Source organism: Myotis yumanensis, unplaced genomic scaffold, assembly GCF_028538775.1.
Source record: "Myotis yumanensis isolate MYYU_CA2020_CCGP unplaced genomic scaffold, mMyoYum1.0.hap1 SCAF_2, whole genome shotgun sequence".
In the NCBI taxonomy this organism is placed as follows: Eukaryota; Metazoa; Chordata; class Mammalia; order Chiroptera; family Vespertilionidae; genus Myotis; species Myotis yumanensis.
The window spans coordinates 157,345,694-157,368,824 of NW_027223753.1; the positions used below are offsets into that span (position 1 = coordinate 157,345,694).

A 23,131-nucleotide genomic window follows, 5' to 3' on the forward strand; every position below is an offset into this window, starting at 1 on the left:
ATATAATAAAAGGTGTCTACCATAGCCTTCAATAAATATGATAGTAAAGGTGAAACTTTGGAAGCTTTACCTTAAAGTGAAGAAAAGATAGTGACCCCTTCATCACCACTGTTACTTAGCAATGCAGAGAGCATCCTAGCCCAGGGCTTATGGAGTTATAACCCCTTGCCTTCAGGGACATTTGGAAATTTGGTGGCATTTTTACCTCCAGGGACATTTGGAAATATGGTGGCATTTTTATATATGATAATGATTAAAAAGTGCTCCTGGCATTTAGCACATGGATGTAGTTGGGTGGGAGGCTGTAATAATACTGAACATCCTGTCCTGTATGGGGCAGTCCCGTGCAACAAATGATTATCCAATGTGGCAGCAATAGTGCCTTGGTTGAAAAATACCGAGTCAGTGCAGTAAGAGAAAAGAAAATAAGTGAGATATGAGTATTACAAAGAAGCAAAACTGTCTTTATCTGCAGATGATGTGCTCATTTAAAAAAATCAAATGAAATAACAAATTTTTAGAATTAAGAACTTGAGGTCAACAAGATAGTTGATTATGAAATCAACATACAAACCTCAGTAGCCTTCCTATATGTTAACAATATCTAATTAGAAATATTGAAAAAATAATATTTTTAATAGCAACAAATAACAAAATACTTAGGAAATCACTTAATAAATACAGGTGCAGCCCCAGCCGGTTTGGCTCAGTGGATAGAGCATCGTCCCTCAGACTGAAGGGTCCTGGGTTTGATTCTGGTCAAGGGCACATGTCCAGGTTGCGGGCTTGATCCCCAGTAGGGGGCGTGCAGGAGGCAGCCAATCAATAATTCTCTCTCGCCATTGAAGTTTCTGTCTCTCTCTCTCTCCCTCTCCCTTCCTTTCTGAATCATTAAAATTATGTTTTTTAAAAAGTGAAAATACTTAAATAAAAATAAGCCAGTTGGAGAAAGATAAATATCACATGATCTCACTCATATGTGGGATATAATGATCAACATAATTTGATGAACAAGAATAGATCCAGGGACAAATGGCATGGGAGGGGGGAAGGTTAGGGAGCAACCAAAGGACTTGTATGCATGCATATTAGCATAACCAATGGACACAGACACTGGGGTGTGGGGGGCTTGCCCGGGGTGGGAATGACTGGGAGGGTGTCAATTGCGGAAAAAGGAGACATATGTAAAATTGTAGACAATAAAAAAATGCAAATACTTTAAAAAATAAAAACAAAAACAGGTGCAAAGCATTTATGGAGAAACATATAAATTGTGACTTTCTGTAAATTACTTTGACATTTCTTTGTATTTCAAAAAATAGATTTGTTTAATACAGGGCATATCAAGATGTGATTGTTCAGTAGCCACATAATATTTTTCAAATATTTTCCGGCATCTTATATGCACCTAAAATTTCTTCTGGCTGACTTACTAACAAGAAGCAGTGCAGGGCACAGCTGAGAGGTACATCTAGAGCAGCGGTTCTCAACCTGTGGGTCGCGACCCCTTTGATGGTCGAACGACCCTTTCACAGGGGTTGCCTAAGACCATCCTGCATATCAGATATTTACATTACGATTCATAACAGTAGCAACATTACAATTATGAAGTAGCAACGAAAATAATTTTATCTTTGGGTCACAACATGAGGAACTGTATTTAAAGGGCCAGGAGGTTGAGGGTGTTCCCTAATATTACATCCCAACGTAACCTTAAATGTAGAGAGGACAGGAGCTGAAAGGGAGTAAATGAAATACTGGCAGGTACATGAATTTGTCCATGTGTTTCTAAAGTGTTTTTGCTTCACCTCCAGGTCGAGGTCTCCCGGCAGGACAAGCTGAAGTGGAGATGATAGAACGTGCCCGGGAGAAGCGTGCCTGGGAAGCCACTCTCCCGCCTCTGACTGACACCACCCACTTTGAGAAGAGGAGGAAGATGATGAATGAGATGGAGAGGAAGGAGTGGGCCTTCCGAGAGCAGGAGATTGAAAAGTAGGTTCTTGATCCCCCCAGACCCGTGGTCGGCAAACCACGGCTTGTGAGCCACATGCGGCTCTTTGGCCCCTTAAGTGTGGTTCTTTCACAAAATACCACGTGCAGGCGCGCACGTACAGTGCGATTGAAACTTCGTGGCCCATGCACAGAAGTTGGTATTTTGTGGAAGAGCCACACTCAAGGGGCCAAAGAGCCACATGTGGCTCGCGAGCCGTGGTTTGCCGAGCTGTAGTTTGCCAACCACTGCCCCAGACGATGGCTCTTGCGCTGATGGAAGTAATGTTAACACTTTTTACCTATAAAGCATTTTCCCAAATGTATTAGGTTTAAAAGTAATCCTCAACCTATATAGACAGGTAATTGGGTTTCTGGTTCTTCCAGGAACAATAGCTCTACAGTTTTCTCTCCATTGATAGAAAAACGTACAGTGGCCTCTGTGTGTGCAAGGCAGCATGGAACCAGCTCGGAGCAATTCCTCGAGGCACCTCTGCTTCTCCTCTTCCCTTTTCTCTTTAGTCTCTAATCGAGACTATCACAGAACCCCACTGATTTTTGCATAATGTCTTTCAAACTGTCCCTTTCAGTTCATTCCCGTGCCACTCCCCTAGGTCTTGGCCCTCCTCATATCCATCAAACAGCCTCCTAGCTGATCCTGTTTCTTATCCCCCTAGTACCAGATTCACAGGCAGAACTCTGTGGGTTCCAGAGAGAGCTACTGGGGCATTTCCTATGTAAAAGCCAAATTGTGAAATTCTTCAATTAAGAGATGAGCTCACAGCACTTAAGTGACAATATACTGAGGTAATATGGTTAAGTTTTCAATCATTTTAACTGATATATTTTCAGTTAATGAGGTTGTCCCTAGAATATGTAGAATAACAACTCCTTAGTAAGAAAGAAAAAAAGGGAACCTACACCAAGATTGTTCTTTTTTCAGGCGGTAATGAGGTACTTTATTACTTGTAGCAATGCTACCAAAGCCCCTGACAGCATGCTCACATATAAGAGAGTTAGGGACCAAGAGACTCTGAAACTTAATGTGGTTCTGAATTCAAAGATGTTTATCTTTTTGCACCTTCTGATTCACCCTGAAGCAGGACAATGTGATGTTTTGTTAAAAACTTGCAATTTAATAGAAAATAGTATTTGGAGCAAAATATGTAGTAAATAACCAGTTCTGTATGCAGAAATGTAAATTTATTGCTGCAATTTGGAGAGCTATATTATTTTAAAAAATATATATTCTTATTGATTTCAGAGAGGAAGGGAGAAGGAGAGAAAGATAGAAACATCAATGATGAGAGAGAATCATTGATTGGCTGCTTCCTGCATGCACCCTACCTGGACATGTGCCCCTACTGTGAATCGAATCATGACCTTTTGTTCATAGGTCAACCATTTTTGCCACACCAGCTGGGCTGGAGAGCTATAGTCTTGTCAGAAGGACATTAAAAATATTAAAAATATATCTGGCTAGAATGAAGACATCACCCAAGAAAGAGAGTACTTTCGTTAAACTTAGGGTAATTTTAATAAACATGTTTTGCACCTTTCCTATGTGCTAGGCTCTGTGCTGTGAGCTGGGGAAACAGGAATAATAGAAAATTGCTATGCCCTGGCAGCATTCCTCATGGTCCACTGGATTGGGAGGGCCCATGGTCAAGGATGGAGCAAAAGACCTCCAGACCAACAACTCTCCAGCAGGGCCCATTAGGTGATGTGCTCCTCTCTATACACAGTGCCAGCGGGACCCAGGTGAGAGAACCATTAGTTCTGTCTGAGGTGGGTGAAGATTGGGGGAAACTACGGAGAGGAGGTAGCCCCTGAGCTGGGTGTTGAAGGATGAGTAAGAAGCCATCAAGTGGACAGCAATATGATGATGATGATGATGATGATGATAATGACGATTTCATAGAGCATGGCTCACTTATAGAGTGCTTATTATGTGCTGGAACCAAGTTCCAAGTCAATAATTCTGAACATGTGGTCCACAAACCAGCAGCATCAGCATGATTTGGAAACTTGTTAAAATACAGATTCTCAGCTCCATCCCCCACACACTGAATCAGGGTGGGGAGCAGCAGTCTGTGCCAGAGCAAACCCTCCAGATTATCGGATGCATGTTCAAGTTTGAGAACTGCTGTTCCAGCACGTTGTATACTGTAACTCATATTTAATGCTCACAACAGCCTAATGGGATAGATACCATTATTTTGTCCATTTTGTGACTGAAGACATTGAGGCAAGTGATGAAGTTGAGACTTGAACCTAGGATTTCTAACTCTGGATGGAAGGTGACTATTGGTGTGTGGCTTACTTTTAAAAATCTCCCTCCGTATTCACTTGTCCCTGCTTCCCCACCCTCACCTCCATATTCACTGTGAGAAGCCCCATCTATGACACGTTAGCTCTGTCTTGAGTCCTTCTGAGTCAGACCTTTAGCTCCCTCTGCGGAGGCCTCACCTTTCCCTTGTCAGTGTGGCAGATCTCAGTCCTTGCCTGTCCTCCGGACGGCAGAGTTAAGGAAGTCCTCTAAGGAAGCCTTGCCCACCGCCCACTCCTCCCCCCTCCTCCCACCAACCGGGAATAGCTAGATGTGGTGCTATGTCTCTTCTCCCACAGAAATCTCTTCATTCTTCGCGCCTGGCGTCTATCTCCTTGTGTGGTAAATGCTGGCTTTTCTAGAAAGTGCTTCTTCTGAGAAGGTGCTTTGTCTGGCTCATTGTTGTTTGCCTGGCACATGGTGAGCACTTAATAAGTACTTGGCAAATGAATGACTGGATAAATTACTGTATGAATTTTGAAGCAGGAATAAAATGTTTAAATCTCTATTATAGGAAGGAAAGTCTTGCTAGCTCTATGAAGCAAGGATTGAAGGGGAAAGACGGAACTGGCAACAAGAGTCGGAGTTAGGAGAGATGACACGAATGCGAGCTAGGGAATGGAGGCCAGAAGCGTTTTAGAGGTGGAATCCCTGGAGGAGGGAAAATGATGTGAGAGAATGGGTAGATTTCTGGGGGAACAAAATGAGTGGGTTTTTGAAGTTGTCAGGGAATAGCTAGAGATTTGACAGAAATTCTGGCTCAGAAAGATCTGGGCTGGAGGTAAGGATTTTAAAGTCATTTGTATGTGGCTGTATGCACATGAGCAAGGTAACTCCAGGAGAACAAGGTAAAGGTAACAAAGGTTCACCAAGTACCTGGAGGTACAGACACTGGCATTTGCACATTAACTGCTTAGGATAGCACCCCACACCCTCGTTTTCTCTTCACTCTCGTCACATAGCCCTCCAGCAGCCAGTCGACCTGGAACCGTGCATGAACTTCTTGTTCACTTAGGCCCATCTGCCTAGAGAACCCTGATTTTGCCCCATCCATCTGGCACACTTCTTTGTCCTTCAGAACTGCACCCATATATATATTCCCATTATATACTCACCATTGAGCTGTCACCCCCAGACCACCATTTGTCACACTTTTGCTAAGGTGGTCTTTTTAAAATATGTGACTACGATACCAGTCTAAAGAGGAGACGCTATTGATGGCAGGTGCTCCCTTTCTGGTAGAACACCTGTTTGCGGTACCGTATGCTTCTTTGTTTTGTCATGTGCTTGAAGACTGCAGGAGATTCGCCTGGAAATTCTAAAAGAGCTGCTGAGGAAACGTCTCAAAAATAGCAATGAAATGACTATGAAGCACTTGAATGCCAAATGGTCTAACCTGCAGGAAGCAAAGGAGGCAAAATTGGCAAAAATTCGTCGTACACATGTATCAGGTAATGGTGTAGTACGAACAATGAAGAGAATGGAAAACGTTGGCTTTGCTTTGGATCTCTGATCAAACCTGATTTAACTATGACATAATTCTGGTTTGGTCCTAGTGTTATTAAATAAGTAGCAGATGGGAGATGAGTTATTTCTCAAAAGTAGAAGAGTGGAGGAAAATTCCTTGCTAAGAAAATCAAGTAATGATGTTCTGACAAGTAGTTAAGCTATTGATGGTGTGTGTGTGTGTGTGTGTGTGTGTGTGTGTGTGTAGATGTTCCCTGGACAGAGTCCTGTTTCTCAACCTTTTATTCATCATCATTTCCTAAAATAGACATTCAGACATCTTTTTTCCTATTCACCCCCTCCCATGAAATTTCAATACACAGGTATACTGTATATCTGTTTATGTACTACAAGTATATCTGTACTTTATACATAAAAAGAGGAGTCAATGGAAGATTAAGAATGACTAAACAAAAATTTTAAAGTAAAATTTAAATTAATTACCATGAAACTTAACTTTATAGCTATATTAAGTAATTGATTTACTTATAAAAATATTATCAATTATATATGCCAATTAGGAATTTATATACATAATAACAATATAATCACACTTAAAAAATCATTCAAAATTGTCATTTTCTAGCAAAAGTAAAGCAATTACAAAAATTAATTCTTTAAAAATTATTTTTAGTGAGTTTAACTTTTAATTTTTTCTTGATGTGAGAAAATAGGTTTTAACTTTACTAGCTGCATTTAGATATTGTCAACATACATTTTTTCCAGAATTTGACATATTTTAATTTATTCTGGGGTTAATCAAGATGGAAAGAGATTTTTTTTTAAATATTTTTTTAAAATTAAATCTTTATTGTTCAGATTACATTTGTTCCTCTTTCCCCCCCACCCCCCATAACTCCCCTCCTCCCAGTTCCCGCCCCACCCTCTGCCCTCACTCCCCTCCCACTGTCCTCATCCATAGGTGCACGATTTTTGTCCAGTCTCTTCTCGCATCTCCCACTCCCCTTTCCCCCCCAAGAATAGTCAGTCCATTCCCTTTCTATGTCCCTGATTCATTATAATCACCAGTTCATTCTGTACATCAGATTATTTATTCACTTGATTCTTAGATTCACTTGTTTTTTTTTTTTTTTTTTTTTTTTTTTTTTTTTTTTTTTTTTTACCTTTTTTTTTTTTTTTTTAATTAAATCTTTATTGTTCAGATTATTACATTTGTTCCTCTTTTTTCCCCCCATAACTCCCCTCCTTCCAGCTCCCACCCCACCCTCCACCCTCACTCCCCACCCACTGTGTTCATCCATAGGTGCATGATTTTTGTCCAGTCACTTCCCGCATCTCCCACACCCCTTTTTCCCCCAAGAATAGTCAGTCCATTCCCTTTCTATGTCCCTGATTCTATTATAATCACCAGTTCATTCTGTACATCAGGTTATTTATTCACTTGATTCTTAGATTCATTTGTTGATAGATGCATGTTTGTTGTTCATAATTTGTATCTTTACCTTTTTCTTCTTCTTCCTCTTCTTAAAGGATACCTTTCAGCATTTCATATAATACTGGTTTGGCGGTGATGAACTCCTTTAGCTTTTCCTTATCTGTGAAGCTCTTTATCTGACCTTCAATTCTGAATGATAGCTTTGCTGGATAAAGTAATCTTGGTTGTAGGTTCTTGGTATTCAGCACTTTGAAAATTTCTTGCCATTCCCTTCTGGCCTGCAAAGTTTCTGTTGAGAAATCAGCTGACAGTCGTATGGGTATTCCCTTGTAGGTAATTGAGCCTCTTTCTCTTGCTGCTTTTAAGATTTTCTCTTTGTCTTTTGCTCTTGGCATTTTAATGATGATGTGTCTTGGTGTGGTCCTCTTTGGATTCCTTTTGTTTGGGGTTCTCTGCGCTTCTTGGACCTGTAAGTCCATTTCTTTCACCAGGTGGGGGAAGTTTTCTGCCATTATTTCTTGAAATAGGTTTTCAATATCTTGCTGTCTCTCATCTTCTGGCACTCCAATGACTCTGATATTAGACCGCTTAAAGCTGTCCCAGAGGCTCCTTACACTATCTTCACACTTTCGGATTCTTTTTTCATTTTGCTTTTCCAATTGGGTGTTTTTTGTCGAATCTTTGGTTTGATTATTGTACTCCTCTGGTCTGCTATTGGGTATAATATTCTTTATTTCAGTCCGTGTATGCTTACTTTCTAATTTCTTTATCGTAGCATCGAGGGTCTCATTAGTTTTCGTGAGGTTCTGCACAAATTTATGGCAAGCCCTCAAAATTGCGATTCTTAGCTCCATATCCTCCATTTCTGTCATGTTTTTTTGTCTCCGCATCTTTTATGCTTTCTTGGTGCACCCCCTTGTGGTCTCTGTGCGCAGTCTTGTTCTAGCCAAGCCTTAATTGTTGTAGTTAACACTAGGGGGATTTGACCCTCAGGCCGGCTGGCTATAGTAATCAGCTGTGCGGAAAACTCTGTCTTCTGGGGAGGCGCTAATCCAGCCTTTGCCTGAGGCGATCAGCAAATGGCTGTGCGCAGGCTTTGGGCGGGGCGGGATCAACAGGGCGGGCGGAGGGAGCAGTTATGGCCACGCTCAGTCCCGTTCCCAGAGGCTCTGCTTCTCAGAACCCCGGCAGCCGCTGCAAACCTCGGAGAGAAAGCTGCCCTCAGGTTCCAACTGATGCCGGGTAATCCCGCTTCTCCCGTTTGAGTCTGGGTCCCTAGAGACTCGCCCGGATCTGGAGCCCAGAGTCTGAGACTCAGTCCCGACAGAAAACGACAACCGCGCCCTCAGCCACCAGCCCGCTTTCGCGCGCACCTCGGTACCTTTGTATTTTCCACACTGCGCCGCCTCTGAGCCTCGATTTGCTGTTCTCTTTCCTTCTAGTTGTAGAGTCTCTCTTCAGCCAGCCTTCCTGTGGTTCTGGGTGATGTCCGTTCAGTCTTTTAGTTGTATTTTTGAAATGGTTGTTTGCGGCAGCGGTCTCCGGTGTTTACCTACGCCGCCATCTTGGTCGACCTCTCAAGATTCACTTGTTGATAGATGCATGTTTGTTGTTCATAATTTGTATCTTTATCTTTTTCTTTTTCCTCTTCTTAAAGGATACCTTTCAGCATTTAGTCTAATACTGGTTTAGTGGTGATGAACTCCTTTAGCTTTTCCTTATCTGTGAAGCTCTTTATCTGACCTTCAAATCTGAATGATAGCTTTGCTGGATAAAGTAATCTTGGTTGTAGGTTCTTGGTATTCATCACTTTGAATATTTCTTGCCACTCCCTTCTGGCCTGCAAAGTTTCTGTTGAGAAATCAGCTGACAGTCGTATGGGTATTCCCTTGTAGGTTATTGAGTCTCTTTCTCTCTCTCTCTTTTTTTTTAAAATATATTTTATTGATTTTTTTACAGAGAGGAAGGGAGAGAGATAGAGAGTCAGAAACATCGACGAGAGAGAAACATCGACCAGCTGCCTCCTGCACATCTCCCACTGGGGATGTGCCCGCAACCCAGGTACATGCCCTTGACTGGAATCGAACCTGGGACCCTTCAGTCCGCAGGCCGACACTCTATCCACTGAGCCAAACCGGTTTCGGTGAGTCTCTTTCTCTTGCTGCTTTTAAGATTCTCTCTTTGTCTTTTGCTCTTGGCATTTTAATTATGATGTGTCTTGGTGTGGTCCTCTTTGGATTCCTTTTGTTTGGGGTTCTCTGCGCTTCTTGGACCTGTAAGTCCATTTCTTTCACCAGGTGGGGAAAGTTTTCTGTCATTATTTCTTCAAATAGGTTTTCAATATCTTGCTGTCTCTCATCTTCTGGCACCCCTATAATTCTGATATTGGTGCGCTTGAAGCTGTCCCAGAGGCTCCTTACACTATCTTCATATTTTCAGATTCTTTTTTCATTTTGCTTTTCCGGTTGGGTGTTTTTTGCTTCTTCGCATTTCAAATCTTTGACTTGATTCTTGCGCTCCTCTGTTCTGCTATTGGGTGTCTGTATAATATTCTTTATTTCAGTCAGTGTATGCTTAATTTATAGTTGGTTCTTTATCACAACATCGAGGGTCTCATTAGATTTCTTGAGGCTCTCATCAAGTTTATTGGCAGCTTCTAGCACACTATTGAAAGCCCTCAAAAGTGTGTTTTTTAGCTCTATATCCTCCATTTCTGTCATTTTTTTTTGTCTCTGCATTTTTTATGCTTTCTTGGTGCACCCTCTTGTGGTCTTTGTGCGCAGTCTTGTTCTAGTTAAGCTTGATTGTTGTAGTTAATACTAGAGGGATTTGACCACCAGGCCGACTGGCTGTGAGAATCAGCTGTATCTGCAGTGGGAAAACTTCTGTCCTCTGGAGAGGTGCTAATCTAGCCTTTGCCTGAGGCTATCTGGCAAATGGCTCTGCGCAGGGCTTGGGCGGGGCGGGATCAACAGGGCGGGTGGATGGAGCGGTTATGGCTGCTCTCAGTCCTGTTCCCAGAGGCTCTGCTTCTCAGAACCCCAGCAACCGCTGCAAACCTCGGAGAGAAAGCTGCCCTCACGTTCCAACTGATGCCAGACAATCCCCCTTCTCCCGTTTGAGTCTGAGTCCCTAGAGACTCGCCCAGATCTGGAGCTCAGATTCTGAGACTCCCTTCTGATTGAAAAAGACAACCGTGCCCTCAGCCACCAGCCGGCTCCACACGCACCTCCGTACCTTTGTATTTTCCACACTGCGCCTCCTCTGAGCCTCGGTATGCTGTTCTCTTTCCTTCTAGTTGAAGAATCTCTCCTCAGCCAGCCTTCCTGTGGTTCTGGGTGATGTCCGTTCTGTCTTTTAGTTGTATTTTTGAAGTGGTTGTTTGCGGCAGCAATCTCCGGTGTTTACCTATGCCGCCATCTTGGTTTCTCTCGGACAGAGATTGTTGAAAAATCTATAGTCTTCTCTTTTTAATTATTTTCCTAAGAAAGAATAATTAATTACCTAGGTCTCCATTGAGCATGTCTTTTTCAGTTACTTTGAATTTCTTTCATTTATTTAACAAATGTTTATTGACTATCTCTTCTTGGCTCAGAGCTTGGAATGCTTTTATAAAAGAGCCCTGGCTGTTGTTTCCCAGTGGTTGGAGCATCAGTCCATGCACCCAAGAGCCTCAGGTTTGATTCTCGATCAAGGGCACGTATCTGGGTTGCAGATTCGATCCTCAGCCCCCATTCCCCAGCCCTGGTTGCAGGAGCCAACCAAACACTGTGTCTGTCTCACATCAATGTTTCTCTCTCTCTCTCTCTCTCTCCTCTCTCCACCTCTACCTCCCTTGCACTTTCTCTAAAAATCAATGGAAAAAATATCCTTGGGTGAGGATTAACAAACAAACGAACAAACAAAAAGAGAGATTTTTTGATGAGTTCTAATTTGGACACTAACAGATTCAGCTCTATCACTTCTGCCTGGGTCACAAATGACAGACTGCTGTTTTTAGAGTGACTTTCTCACTGCAGTGAGTGGCCATCATGAAATTCATTCAGTTCAGTAGCTTCCCTGAGAATAAAACTAGAACTGGTTTACTATTCTGCATTTGGACCATTCAGAACAATATTTTGGAGATAGTCATGGAGGTATGTTTTGTTTTAGCAATCAGAAAACTTATGGGAAAGAGAAAGAATGTAGAAGAGAAGTTCGAGAGAAGAGATATCATCAAGGACTATTCTGATTATGCATCACAGGTCTATGGACCTCTGTCTCGTCTTGGTCGTTTCCCAGACAATGAAGAGGACGTTGTAGTAAAAAATCACTATCTCAACACCTATGAAGGTAAACAATTTACATAATTACAAGTTCAGTATAAATTAAATACATTATATATATATATATATACTGAGGAGGAGAGTCTTCCTATGCATTGATATGAGCAGTACTTTAAATCTTTTATACTAGTGATTAGGATTATCTATTGTGATTCTCAATTGGCAGCAAAATACACCACTGTAAGATTAGCTAAACAAATATAAGATTGCATAGTTCAATAGTGTTGGGAAAAAAGAAATATAAGTTAAATATATAAAACATAACTTAGATCCAAAGCTAAACAACAAATAAAAATACTTGCAAGAAAAAGTAATTAATATATTTAATATTATTAATAATAGGAGTTGATATAAACTAATAAAAACTACTAAGACCCACATAAATAGATACACTATACAACCGTTTATCAAGGAGTAAAGTCAATTAACTACTAAACATTAAAACACATTGCATGTTACTAATCATCAAAGTTATGCAAAAATGAAATAGAAAAAAATTTTATATCAGGTTTATAAAGCAAAGAAATATATAATGAAATCAGTCTTTTAAAAAGAAATGCCGGAAAACAAGTAGGCAAGGGGATGGAAAACCAGGGGTTAAATTCATGGAGAGAATTATTTCTGTTATACCATTCAAGAGAGGCCTTTATTTAAATTACTTAAATTTCAGTTGACAAGTTGAAGCATCACATGGCCAAGATCATGAGTTGATGGTCATAATATTGAATGTGTAGCTCTGGCTGATCATCTCCAGAGCAGAATATGATAAATTGGTATACATCCACTTTAGAATGGTGACATGTATCATATGATCATTAATTTTCTGTTGGTTATTATTGTGGAGTTTATTTTTTCAGGGCAATGTTTTTGCTTTAGAATGCATTTCTCATTTTTAGTATAAGTCACTGAGAACATGAATTTATACAGAAATTTGCTTTACACTTTGGGGGTGATTCAGTTATATGAGATATACCTTATCAATGATTCTCAATGAGACCACTTGGCAAGCAACTGATAAAATTAACAATATGCTTTCAAAATGCTAACTTTAAGCACCAGATACTAAAAAGATGTGCTTCCTTCCCATAGGATTAGTTGAACTTGAGTCCTGTCTCCCAGATTTTGTGACACAGCCCCGAATCAAAGCTCCAAAACCTAAAGTCACAACCACCAAAGCTGGCTTTCTAAAGAGGGCGGCAAAGCTGGAGCGTGAGTTGGCAGAGGTTCATAAGGTATAAGCCTCATCTGGGAAACAAGATGCTTCTAGGGTGACTTTTGCAGAAAATACTACCCTGCAAACATTGTACTTTGTCTTGGGCTGCAAAGTCCAGTAGTTCTCAACACACAGCCCTTCATTCCCCTCCCCGCCTCTAGACTTCTCTCTCTGGAGGTTTTCTGTGCTGAGCTGTGCGTTTCCCCCCTCATTTTAAATTACTTCTAGGAAAACCTCTTGGAGGTTGTTCTTTCCATTTACAGAAGCCATGTGACGCTCTAAAAGAAGTTACATAAATTTGACACTACATTAAGGTCTAGTGTTAAGAATTAAGGTTTTAATAGGACAATATGCCCCATTTTCTCCCTTATAAGATTTGTTACCAGGGCATCATGAAGAAAGGGAGTCATGCTCAACTCCTCTCTCATCTAGTTTAAAACATAACCGAATGAGAAAGTCTGATGGTCAGCCCCATCAGCCAACTACACAGCATCTACCAGCTGGGCTTTCTGTTTTGTTAATTGGATGATAGATGTACAGACTTGGGTTAGAATTTGTGGTATATGATAGTGGTGCTCAACCTTTATCACGCACCAGGACCACCTGGAGGGCTCCTTAAAACGCGTTGCTGGGTCCCACCCTCAAAGCTGCTGATTCAGTTGGTCACGGTGGGGCTGGAGTGTTGGCATTTACAAGGCTCAGGAGACGCTGATGCTGCAGGAACCACACGTTGAGACCCCCTGGTTTAGTCTATCACTGGCCCATGCATGCTTGTTTTTCAGTTGGTCTTAGTAATAGAATCAGATAAAAATTAGGACCTTAACGATCACTCACCTATATCCATGTGCTTCTTTCCTATCTCATCTTCCATCTGCCCATTCTGAAGTCTGTTCATTATTCTCTCACTTTTTGTAAGATTTTTTAAATACTCCTTATCAGGGTATGGAAGTTCCCTGCTATTCTTAACTTACTGAAGCTTTAAATCATGTGTTTCTGTTGAATTTTATCAAATGTTTTGTCTGCATTTATTGAGCTAATTATGAAAAATCTTTTCCTTTTAAAGTTATTATTGTATTAAGGAAGATTTATAGTTTCTGGGTGGTTTTTTAAAATTAAATATTTATTCAGATTATTACAGTTTCCCCACATAGCTCCCCTCCACCCAGTTCTCACCCCACCCTCTGCCCTTACCCCGCCTCCCCCCCCCCCCCCCCCCGCCACTGTCCTCATCCATAGGTGAACAATTTTTGTCCAGTCTCTTCCCACACCCCCACACCCCTTTCCCCCTGAGAATTGTCGGTCTACTCCCTTTCTATGCCCCTGATTCTATTATATTCACCAGTTTATTCTGTTCATCAAATTATTTATTCACTTGATTTTTAGATTCATTTGTGTATTTGTTGTTCATAATTTTTATCTTTGCCTTTTTCTTCTTCTTCCTCTTCTTAAAGGATACCTTTCAGCATTTCATATAATACTGGTTTGGTGGTGATGAACTCCTTTAGCTTTTTCTTATCTGTGAAGCTCTTTATCTGACCTTCAATTCTGAATGATAGCTTTGCTGGATAAAGTAATCTTGGTTGTAGGTTCTTGCTATTCATCACTTTGAATATTTCTTGCCACTCCCTTCTGGCCTGCATAGTTTCTGTTGAGAAATCAGCTGACAGTTGTATGGGTACTCCCTTGTAGGTAACTGACTGTCTTTCTCTTGCTGCTTTTAAGATTCTCTCTTTGTCTTTTGCTCTTGGCATTTTAATTATGATGTGTCTTGGTGTGGCCCTCTTTGGATTCCTTTTGTTTGGGGTTCTCTGAGTATCCTGGACTTGTAAGTTTATTTCTTTCACCAGGTGGGGGAAGTTTTCTGTCATTATTTCTTCAAATAGGTTTTCAATATCTTGCTCTCTCTCTTCTTCTGGCACTCCTATAAATTTGGATGTTGGTACGTTTGAAGTTGTCCCAGAGGTTCCTTACACTATCTCCATATTTTTGGATTCTTTTTTCTTTTTGTTCTTTTGGTTGGGCATTTTTTGCTTCTTCGTATTTCAAATCTTTGACTTGATTCTTGGGATCCTCTAGTCTGCTGTTGGAACTCTGCATAATATTTTTTATTTCAGTCAGTGTATGCTTAATTTTTGTTGGTCCTTTTTCATATCCTCGAGGGTCTCACTAAATTTATCGGCAGTTTCTAAAAAATTCTTGGAAAACTTTATAAACGTGGTTTTGAACTCTATATACAGTAGTTTGCTTTTCTCTATTTCTGTCATTTGTGACCTGTTTCTTTGTTTTCACATTTTTTATGCTTCCCTGTGTTGATAGAGTGGCTTTGTGTGCTAGGTGTCCTATAGGGCCCAGTGGCTCAGCCTCCCCAATTTCCTGATGTGGACACTCTTGGTGCAACCCTTTGTGAGCTGTGTGCACAGTCTTGTTGTAGTTAAGCCTTGACTGTTGTAGGTATCCCTGGGAGGAATTGACCTCCAGGCCAATTGGCTGTGAGAATTAGCTGTGTCTACAGTGGGAGAACTTCTGTGCTGGAGACACCCTTCTGGGGCAAGACTTGCTTCAGTGGGGCTTTGATGCTCACTGAGTCTGCCCCCTGAGTGTGTCCCTTATGGATCTGAGGAGTTGTAACTGGATGGTCCCACTCTGATCACTGGGTACACTGGCTCTTGGATATCTAAGGAGATGTTAATTTAGCCTCTGCCTGAGGCTACCCAGCAGGAGCTATGGAGAGATCTGCAGATTTCTCTTCTTTGTTTGGGGCTTGGAGGTGCCCAGATGAGGCCCAGCTGTGAAGTAATGCAAGCTGCTGTGGGGCCTTGGGCCTTCTTTTGGATGTTCTGGGTCTTTCTGACCCAGCTGCAGTTAGTTAGGTAATTTTAGATTACCTGCAAAGGGCCAGGGCATTCATATGCAAAAGCCTCTGCGCACAGCTTGGGTGGGGTGGGGTCTCGGGGAATCAACTGGGTGGAGTAAGCAGCTATGGCTGTTCCTCAGTCCTGCCCTAAGAGGTCTCAGTTCTCACTGTTCCGAGGTAATCGCTGCAAGCACCTCTGAGAGAAAGTGCCCTCAAGTTCTTCCCGATGCCGGACAGTCCAGTTTCTCCCCGTTATGAGTCTGGGTCCCCAGAGACTCGCCCGGAACTGGCGTTCAGAGCAGTTAGGAGCTTGAGACTCCCTCCCAATTGAAAAAGACAGCCTCGTCCTCAGTTGCCAGCTCTTTCCGCTCGCGCCTCCGTACCTCTGCACTTTAATTCCACATTGCACCTCCTCTGAGTCTCAGTGTGCTTTTCTCTTTCCTTCTAGTTGTAGAATTTCCACTCGGCCAGCCTTCCTGTGGTTCTGGATGATGTCCGTTTTGTCTTTTAGTTGTATTTTTGAAGTGGTTGTGAGAAGCAGCAATTTCCGGTGTTTACCTATGCCGCCATCTTGGTTTCTCCAGTTTCTGGGTGGTTTTTTTTTTAAAAAAAAATACACTTTTATTGATTTCAGAGAGGAAGGGAGAGGGATAGAAACATCAATGATGAGAGAGAATCATTGATGGACTGCCTCCTGCACGCCCCATACCGGGGATAAAGCCTGCAACCCTGGCATGTGCCCTGACCGGGAATTGAATCATGACTGCCTGGTTCATAGGTCAATGCTCAACCACTGAGCCATGACTGCCAGGCTAGGTGGGTTATTTTTAAGTTTTATTTTTACAAATAATAATGTATCCTTGCATACCTGGGACAAAACTATCTTGGTCAAGGTGTGTTATCTTATTTTTAATACATTGATGGATTTGATTTAAATGGATATACATAGAATATGTGCTATGTTTATTCAGTAGCTAACTTATCCTTAGGAATATCACAGCATCCCTTGGGAGATACAAGCACCCTGGTTTGGACTTGTTCAAACTGTCCTAGCATAGCCATAGAGAAGGTTATTTCTGATTGATATTCATATCTTTGGCCTAGATGTGGTAGTGGAAGAAAATATAAAAGTAAGAAATGACAGTAGTTTGGTTTTTCAGGCACTGTTGGATAAGAAGAATAAGGTTCCTGAACCAAAGAAACCTCTGCTCTTTCTTCAAAGAAAGTCAATACCTCAACCTCGGCTTCCAACTCCAACCTTGGAAATGACTTCCACTGTAAGTTTGAAACTTTTCCATTTAAAATTCAAAATTTAGCATTGCTGTCCATTTATTCTTAGGATAGTTTGAGTTAAAAACAAGCCTAATTTAACAGTGTTAATTTATGTTGCCTTTATTCTTATTTTAAAACATCGAACACACAATCACAAAAACAAAATGAGATGAAATGAAATCTAATCCTTTTTTTAAAAAAATATATTTTATTGATTTTTTACAGAGAGTAAGGGAGAGATATAGAGAGTTAGAAATATCGATGAGAGAGAAACATTGATTAGCTGCCTCCTGCACATCTCCTACTGGGGATGTGCCCGCAACCCAGGTACATGCCCCTGACCAGAATCGAACCCGGGACCCTTCAGTCCGTAGGCCGACACTCTATCCACTGAGCCAAACCGGTTTCGGCGAAATCTAATCCTTTAAAAAAAAATAAAACACAAAGAATAAAAAGTTTTCCCAAGAAAAGTAGGCATCAGAAGGTAATCCTCATGTCTGTCAAATAAAACAAAAAAGGATTGAATGATGATCAGTTACTATAATTATCTACCCAATGGAGAGGTGGCTGATGACAGAGAAGAATGAAATGTTAGAAAGTCTCGAGGAAGGCTGACTTCTGAGGTAGGGCTGGCTCAACGGGCCATACCTCACCTTCATAGTCCCAAACTCAGTTTGAGCGCAAGGTACCTGAGCTGTCTAAGGCTGACCCAGTCTAAACAAACCCACAACAAACTGCTGGAGATGCCAGGATGCAAATGTATTACTTTATGGGGAGAAATAAAACTGCCTGGTGCATCAGGATGTTCCTCATGGTAGGCCAGCCCATTATCTCCCCATAGAGGGCAATTCTCACAAGAAGCCAGATTGTATTCAGGAGGTTGTGCTTTGTCAAAGGGAGGGCAGTGGGCAGATCAGCTCCCTAGCACAGTGATGGTGAACCTATGACACGCGAACTCATTTTTTTGGTTGATTTTTCTTTGTTAAATGGCATTTAAATATATAAAATAAATACCAAAAACATAAGTCTTTATTTTACTATGGTTGCAAATATCAAAACATTTCTATATGTGACACGACACCAGAGTTAAGTTAGGGTTTTTCAAAATGCTGACACGCTGAGCTAAAAAGGTTCGCCATCACTGGCCTAGCACCTCTAATGGGCCAACTGTGGAGGGACTGGAATGCTCCCATTGCCTGGCTAGGACGTGGTCTGGACAATACCCCCATTTTAGACCTTGTGCCACCACTGCCGGTGGTTAACACATTGTCTATCACGTGTTAATGCCATTGATTTTACTGTCGCTTTCTTTTGCATTCAGAGGTGCCTTAATTAGATTTGCCCAATCTGCAAATTGGTGTTGTTGGTGGGGGGTTTTTTCTGTTGTTGGTGGGGGTTTTTATAAATGTATTTATTGATTTTAGTGAGAGAGGAAGGGAGAGGGATAGAGAGATAGAAACATCGATAAGAGAGAGACATCGATCTGCTGCCTCCTGCACGCCCCCTACCAGGAATCAAGCCTGCAACCCCAGGCATATGCCCTGACTGGGAATCGAACCAGGGACTTCTTGGTTGATGGGTAGATGCTCAACCACTGAGTAGCACCAGCTGGGCTGCTCTTTCTGCTTTTGACACATAGTTATTAAAGGTGATTTTTATAAATGGCTGATCTTGTCTACTATATTCTGATTTTACCAGCTTTGCTAAATTTTTGTGAGAAGTACCTCCCTCTAGACCAGCGGTTCTCAACCTGTGGGTCGCGACCCCTTTGGTGGTTGAATGACCCTTTCACAGGGGGCGCTTAAGACCATCCTGCATATCAGGTATTTACATTATGATTCATAACAGTAGCAACATTATAGTTATGAAGTAGCAACAAAAATAATTTTATGGTTGGGTCACAACATGAGGAACTGTATTTAAAGGGCCAGAAGGTTGAGAACCACTGCTCTAGACTCTGACCTAGATTAGCTGTATCCTTTGTCTCCTCACGATCAAACATGAAAAAACTATTGCAAAAGGGATGCTGTAAATAATACTTTCAGCTTCAAGAATGATTTTGCTGGAAAGAAATATAGAAAAATGAAAATTGCTTAAATTATAGGTATAGTATGACAGTGGGTGATTTGTTTTACTTTTTATATGATTTGTTAATGATATTTATGATGAAAAATAATAATGAAGTTTAATAATACAGTAAGTAACATTTAAAATACTATATATTCAATGAAGGTAGAGACCATTATTTATTTCTATGTAAATCCTTCTGGCACAGTCTCTTTTGCTTGATCTAATTCTTTAAAAAATTACTTGATACTGACTGCTGTTCTCAAGCTGCTTGGTTCTCCCTTTGTTCTTTTAGGAGGAAGAAGATAAAGAAAAGGCTGTTATCTTCCTTCAAAAGTTACTCCGGGGCAGAGCCGTTCAGAATGTGGTGTGTAGGGTCCAACCACTGGCCATGTGCTTCTCCTCTGAAAATGGATTCACAGAATGTGCATGTGCTTCGTTCCTTGGGGCGAATTCACCTCTGTCCTATGGAACTACACTTTCTTTTTTTTCCTGTGTGTGTGTGTGTGTGTGTGTTTACTTTATTTTTATTGTTTACACTATTACAGATGTCCTCATTCTCCTCCCCCTTTGCCCACCTCCACCCAGCCCTCGCCCCACCTTCCCTCTGGCCGTCACCACACTGTTGTCTGTGTTCTTTGGAGCTCTACTCTTGAATTACCTACCCATTCCCTTCTACTGCCATAGATTGTCCAGATGGGCGACACAGTGTCAGGGAGAGGAATAACCTGCCTGCTGTTTGCTACAGTTGTAGCCAAGACAGTGTGAAAGTAATGTCTTCCTGGAATTGCTAAATCCGGCAATTTTCTTACCTGAATTTTGATCATCAAAATATCATCGACCAAGTGGATTCCTTAATTTTCCACAAAGTCATAATACAACTATTTGAGCTGTACTTAGCTGGCAATACCTGAATAATAAATTAAATAACTAAATAATAACTACAGTTTGAACCCCTACTCAATGCCCACATTATACATTTTTTATTCTACATATATCTTCTCATTTTTTCCCCCTCCCATTTACCCTATATGATAGGCAAGTAACGTAAGTCTGAGAGAGAGTATGTTAATTACCAGCAAATTCATCTCTGGTCTTCCTGCCCGTGAAGCCTTAGATTATTTCTACTGCCAGAGCAAACACTCAGTTTAAAAAGTGGACTGATATAAAGCCCCAGCTAAAAGTTATTTCTCCCCAGACAGTTATAACTCCTAACAGACTCAGTTATGAAGAGCAAGTCCAGGGAAGCCGGGTGAGCATTTTGTGTTCAGCATTATCCTTTACTCTCCTTTTGGTATTTCCCAGGAGAATTGCCTCAGTTCAGACAGCACATTGTGTATTACAAACCAGGGACAGATCTATAGGAAAAGAAAATATAGCCATGAAATATACCATCCCCAGCTTTCTTAGGGATTAAGGAGCACAGGAAATGAGGGGAAGTTCAAGTTTCTTAATATGACCCTGTAGCAGTCCCCTTGCCTTTGAAAGGCATTTTAAGAAACTGTGTAAACAGCTAACTGATAGCTAAGCTCCCTCCTTCTCTGCCTGAGCGGCCCGGGGTGTCCTAAGAGGGCTGACCTTGCTCTGTGGGACACACTGGCTCTGTAGTTCCAAAAGGCGGAGCAGAACCCTGTCTTCATAAGTCACTGCTTGGGAGCCCGAGGGCCTGACACAAGGGATGCTAATTTGCAAGTCTCTCTTTGATTTGATTTGATACAGATGTTTGAAGGGAAAGAAAAGCGACTGGAATTGATCCAGGAGCTGCGCGCCACCCACGTGCTACAAGAAGATGACAGGCTGGTGAGGAAAACCGAGAAGCAAGTGACACTGGCCCTGCAGCGGCAGAGGAACTTGCATGAGCACAAGGTTCTTTCCCTTTCTTTCTTGTTCCATTCTAGTCACATTTTCTCCCTTGATTTTTACTATTGTGTGAGCAACATTATAATAACAATAATGAATTGATGAAAAAGAAACATCCCCCACAATGCCATCACTCTGTCACAGTCAGCATTTTTAAACTATGCTGCTACAGTCTATAATTAGAATGGGAATTGAATATGGTCTTATATTCCTTATTTGCAAAAAGAAGAAAAAAGAAACCTACATTTTAAAAGGTTTTCCCTTTCAATTTTTCTTAAACATTTGATGACTGTACTATATTTCAGTTAGTGGGAGCTCAGCAGAATGAATAGTAATAAAAGCAATAAGAAAAAAAAGTGAGAAATGAGATTTATTTGTAAATATCAGCACTTATTTTGAGCTTTGGAGCTGTACCTAAGTCATGCTGGTTAAAACGCATACTAAATATGTTAATATCTCATGCTATTCTGTGACTTTCATCATGACCTCTGCGTTCTGCTGACCTGACAACAGCTGGTAATAGCAGCGCTCACCCAACAAGGGTACATGTCTCCCTGTTCTCTTCTGTGTTCCTCTCTGTAAGCACCGTCTCTAATGCTATTGACTACAATGTAGATGCACTTTTCTGCCCCTCCCGCTAACCTGTTAATCGGTGTGGAAAACCATCTGTTTGCACAGTGTTTGGTGTTGTGAGAAAGTGAACTTACAGCAAAGCCACTATGACCCACCTTTAATCACACACGTAACTCTTGTGCTGTGTGGACAGGAGCTCCAGTGTTAAGCAGCTTGGAAATGTGCACAACTCTACCCCTTTCACATGACAGCAGGGCTGGATGGCCACTGCATTTGGGGGAGCTTGTGCAGGGGGGAGGGGAAGAAAGCCACAGGCTGTGAGACCCAACAGAAGGACCAGAGGAAGAAGAGAGTCTCTGAATCGGAGAGGCCTGGGAATGACGGAGACAGGGCTGCACTTTTCTGTTCAGATAGAGAGCAAATGCCCCGAAAGTGCCAGGTCCCAGGACCTGGGTGGGAAAATGCCCTCTTTGGCCTTTGGAGGTTTCTGGTTGTAGACTTTGGCAGATACACCTAAGCCAATCCAGGCTTTTCAACTCTGTCCCACTTAGCGGACATACTTGTCCTGACTGATATCATGTCAGCTAAGAGCTAAGGGAGGAGGTAGTGGGAAGAGCTATCACGCAGCCAAGGACTCACCCTGCTTACCTTCCACTATACTAAGCACACTAGTGATGTGCAGGGGTCAGATGGAGCGGGACCTCATGGATGCCTACAGCAGTGCTGACCCTCTCCTGTTCTCCTCTTGCGTTTTCTGTGGAAAACAGTCCAGAAAATGCACAGCTGCCAATTACACGATATGACTGCAATGGAATCACCTTGCCAAATTTTTTTTTTTCCTTAATCTTCAAATTAAAATTTCTACCTGAGCATACCTTTCTTGTTGAGGGAGAAGATTAGACATGAACAGGATTTTAAAATCTCAGGATTTTAAAGGTTGCCTCCCCCCACCCCCACCCCCCAAAACACACACACACACACTCAAGTGAGGGAACTGTGATCCCTGGAGATGAGGAGGAAATCTGTTTGTGATCTCTGGGCTGAATGACAGCCGCTTACAAACGTTAGGAGTAGTGAGACTCTTGCCCTTTCTTTCCACCTCTCCTATTGTGTAAGTAAAGCTGGGCATTGTGGTTAGAAGGTAGGTATGGGCTGGGCAGTGGGTAAGGATGAGGATGAGTGTGTTGGACTAGCAACTACGCTTGATTGACAGTCTCACCCAGTAGCCATACCACCTTGGAGACCTGTGTGGATTTCCTCCCTTCAAATATGAGCCAGAGGGGAACTGAGCACAGAGGCCGACTGTCAATATTAAAGTAACATGTGCCTGGGCGGAGAGCTCTTCCTCTTATACTTGAGAATGGAAGAGGCAACAGGTGGCAGTGGCAAAGGATACAGTTCTTTAAATGCCTTTGTTCTCCATGTGTCAAGGCCAGGACAGACAGACACTGTGGCTTATTCCTGGCCAAGAACTCCAGGCCTTTATTTTACCTTAAGGATCATATAGACATGTATTTTTCCTGCTCTATTTCAAAGATAGTTGTTAATGACTTTGAAGTTATGGTTTTCTACTTTCATGTTATTCAAGATCTTAAAATTCCCCCAAACTTATGTTAAAGGATGAGGTAGTAGGAAATTAAAAAGGTATCATTAGTGAATTTCTAGGAGATTCTATTTTATTAAACTCCATTGCTATCTTTAATAAAACTCTTTCTGTCTTGGAAGACATAACACTTTATTTGGCTAA

General features: G+C 41.6%; 1 protein-coding gene across 3 annotated transcripts in view; it reads left to right on the plus strand.

Annotated features, from left to right (window-relative positions):
- The window catches only part of CFAP91 (cilia and flagella associated protein 91), a 71,904-nt gene that overhangs the window by 29,277 nt on the left and 19,496 nt on the right, over positions 1–23,131 (plus strand). For all 3 annotated transcript variants that reach the window (XM_070406263.1, XM_070406265.1, XM_070406266.1), the window contains 7 exons: positions 1,815–1,992; positions 5,612–5,769; positions 11,373–11,552; positions 12,635–12,777; positions 16,773–16,889; positions 19,247–19,318; positions 20,671–20,817. In XM_070406263.1, the coding sequence (XP_070262364.1) occupies positions 1,815–1,992; positions 5,612–5,769; positions 11,373–11,552; positions 12,635–12,777; positions 16,773–16,889; positions 19,247–19,318; positions 20,671–20,817 (995 nt within the window). The remainder of the gene's footprint in view (positions 1–1,814; positions 1,993–5,611; positions 5,770–11,372; positions 11,553–12,634; positions 12,778–16,772; positions 16,890–19,246; positions 19,319–20,670; positions 20,818–23,131) is intronic.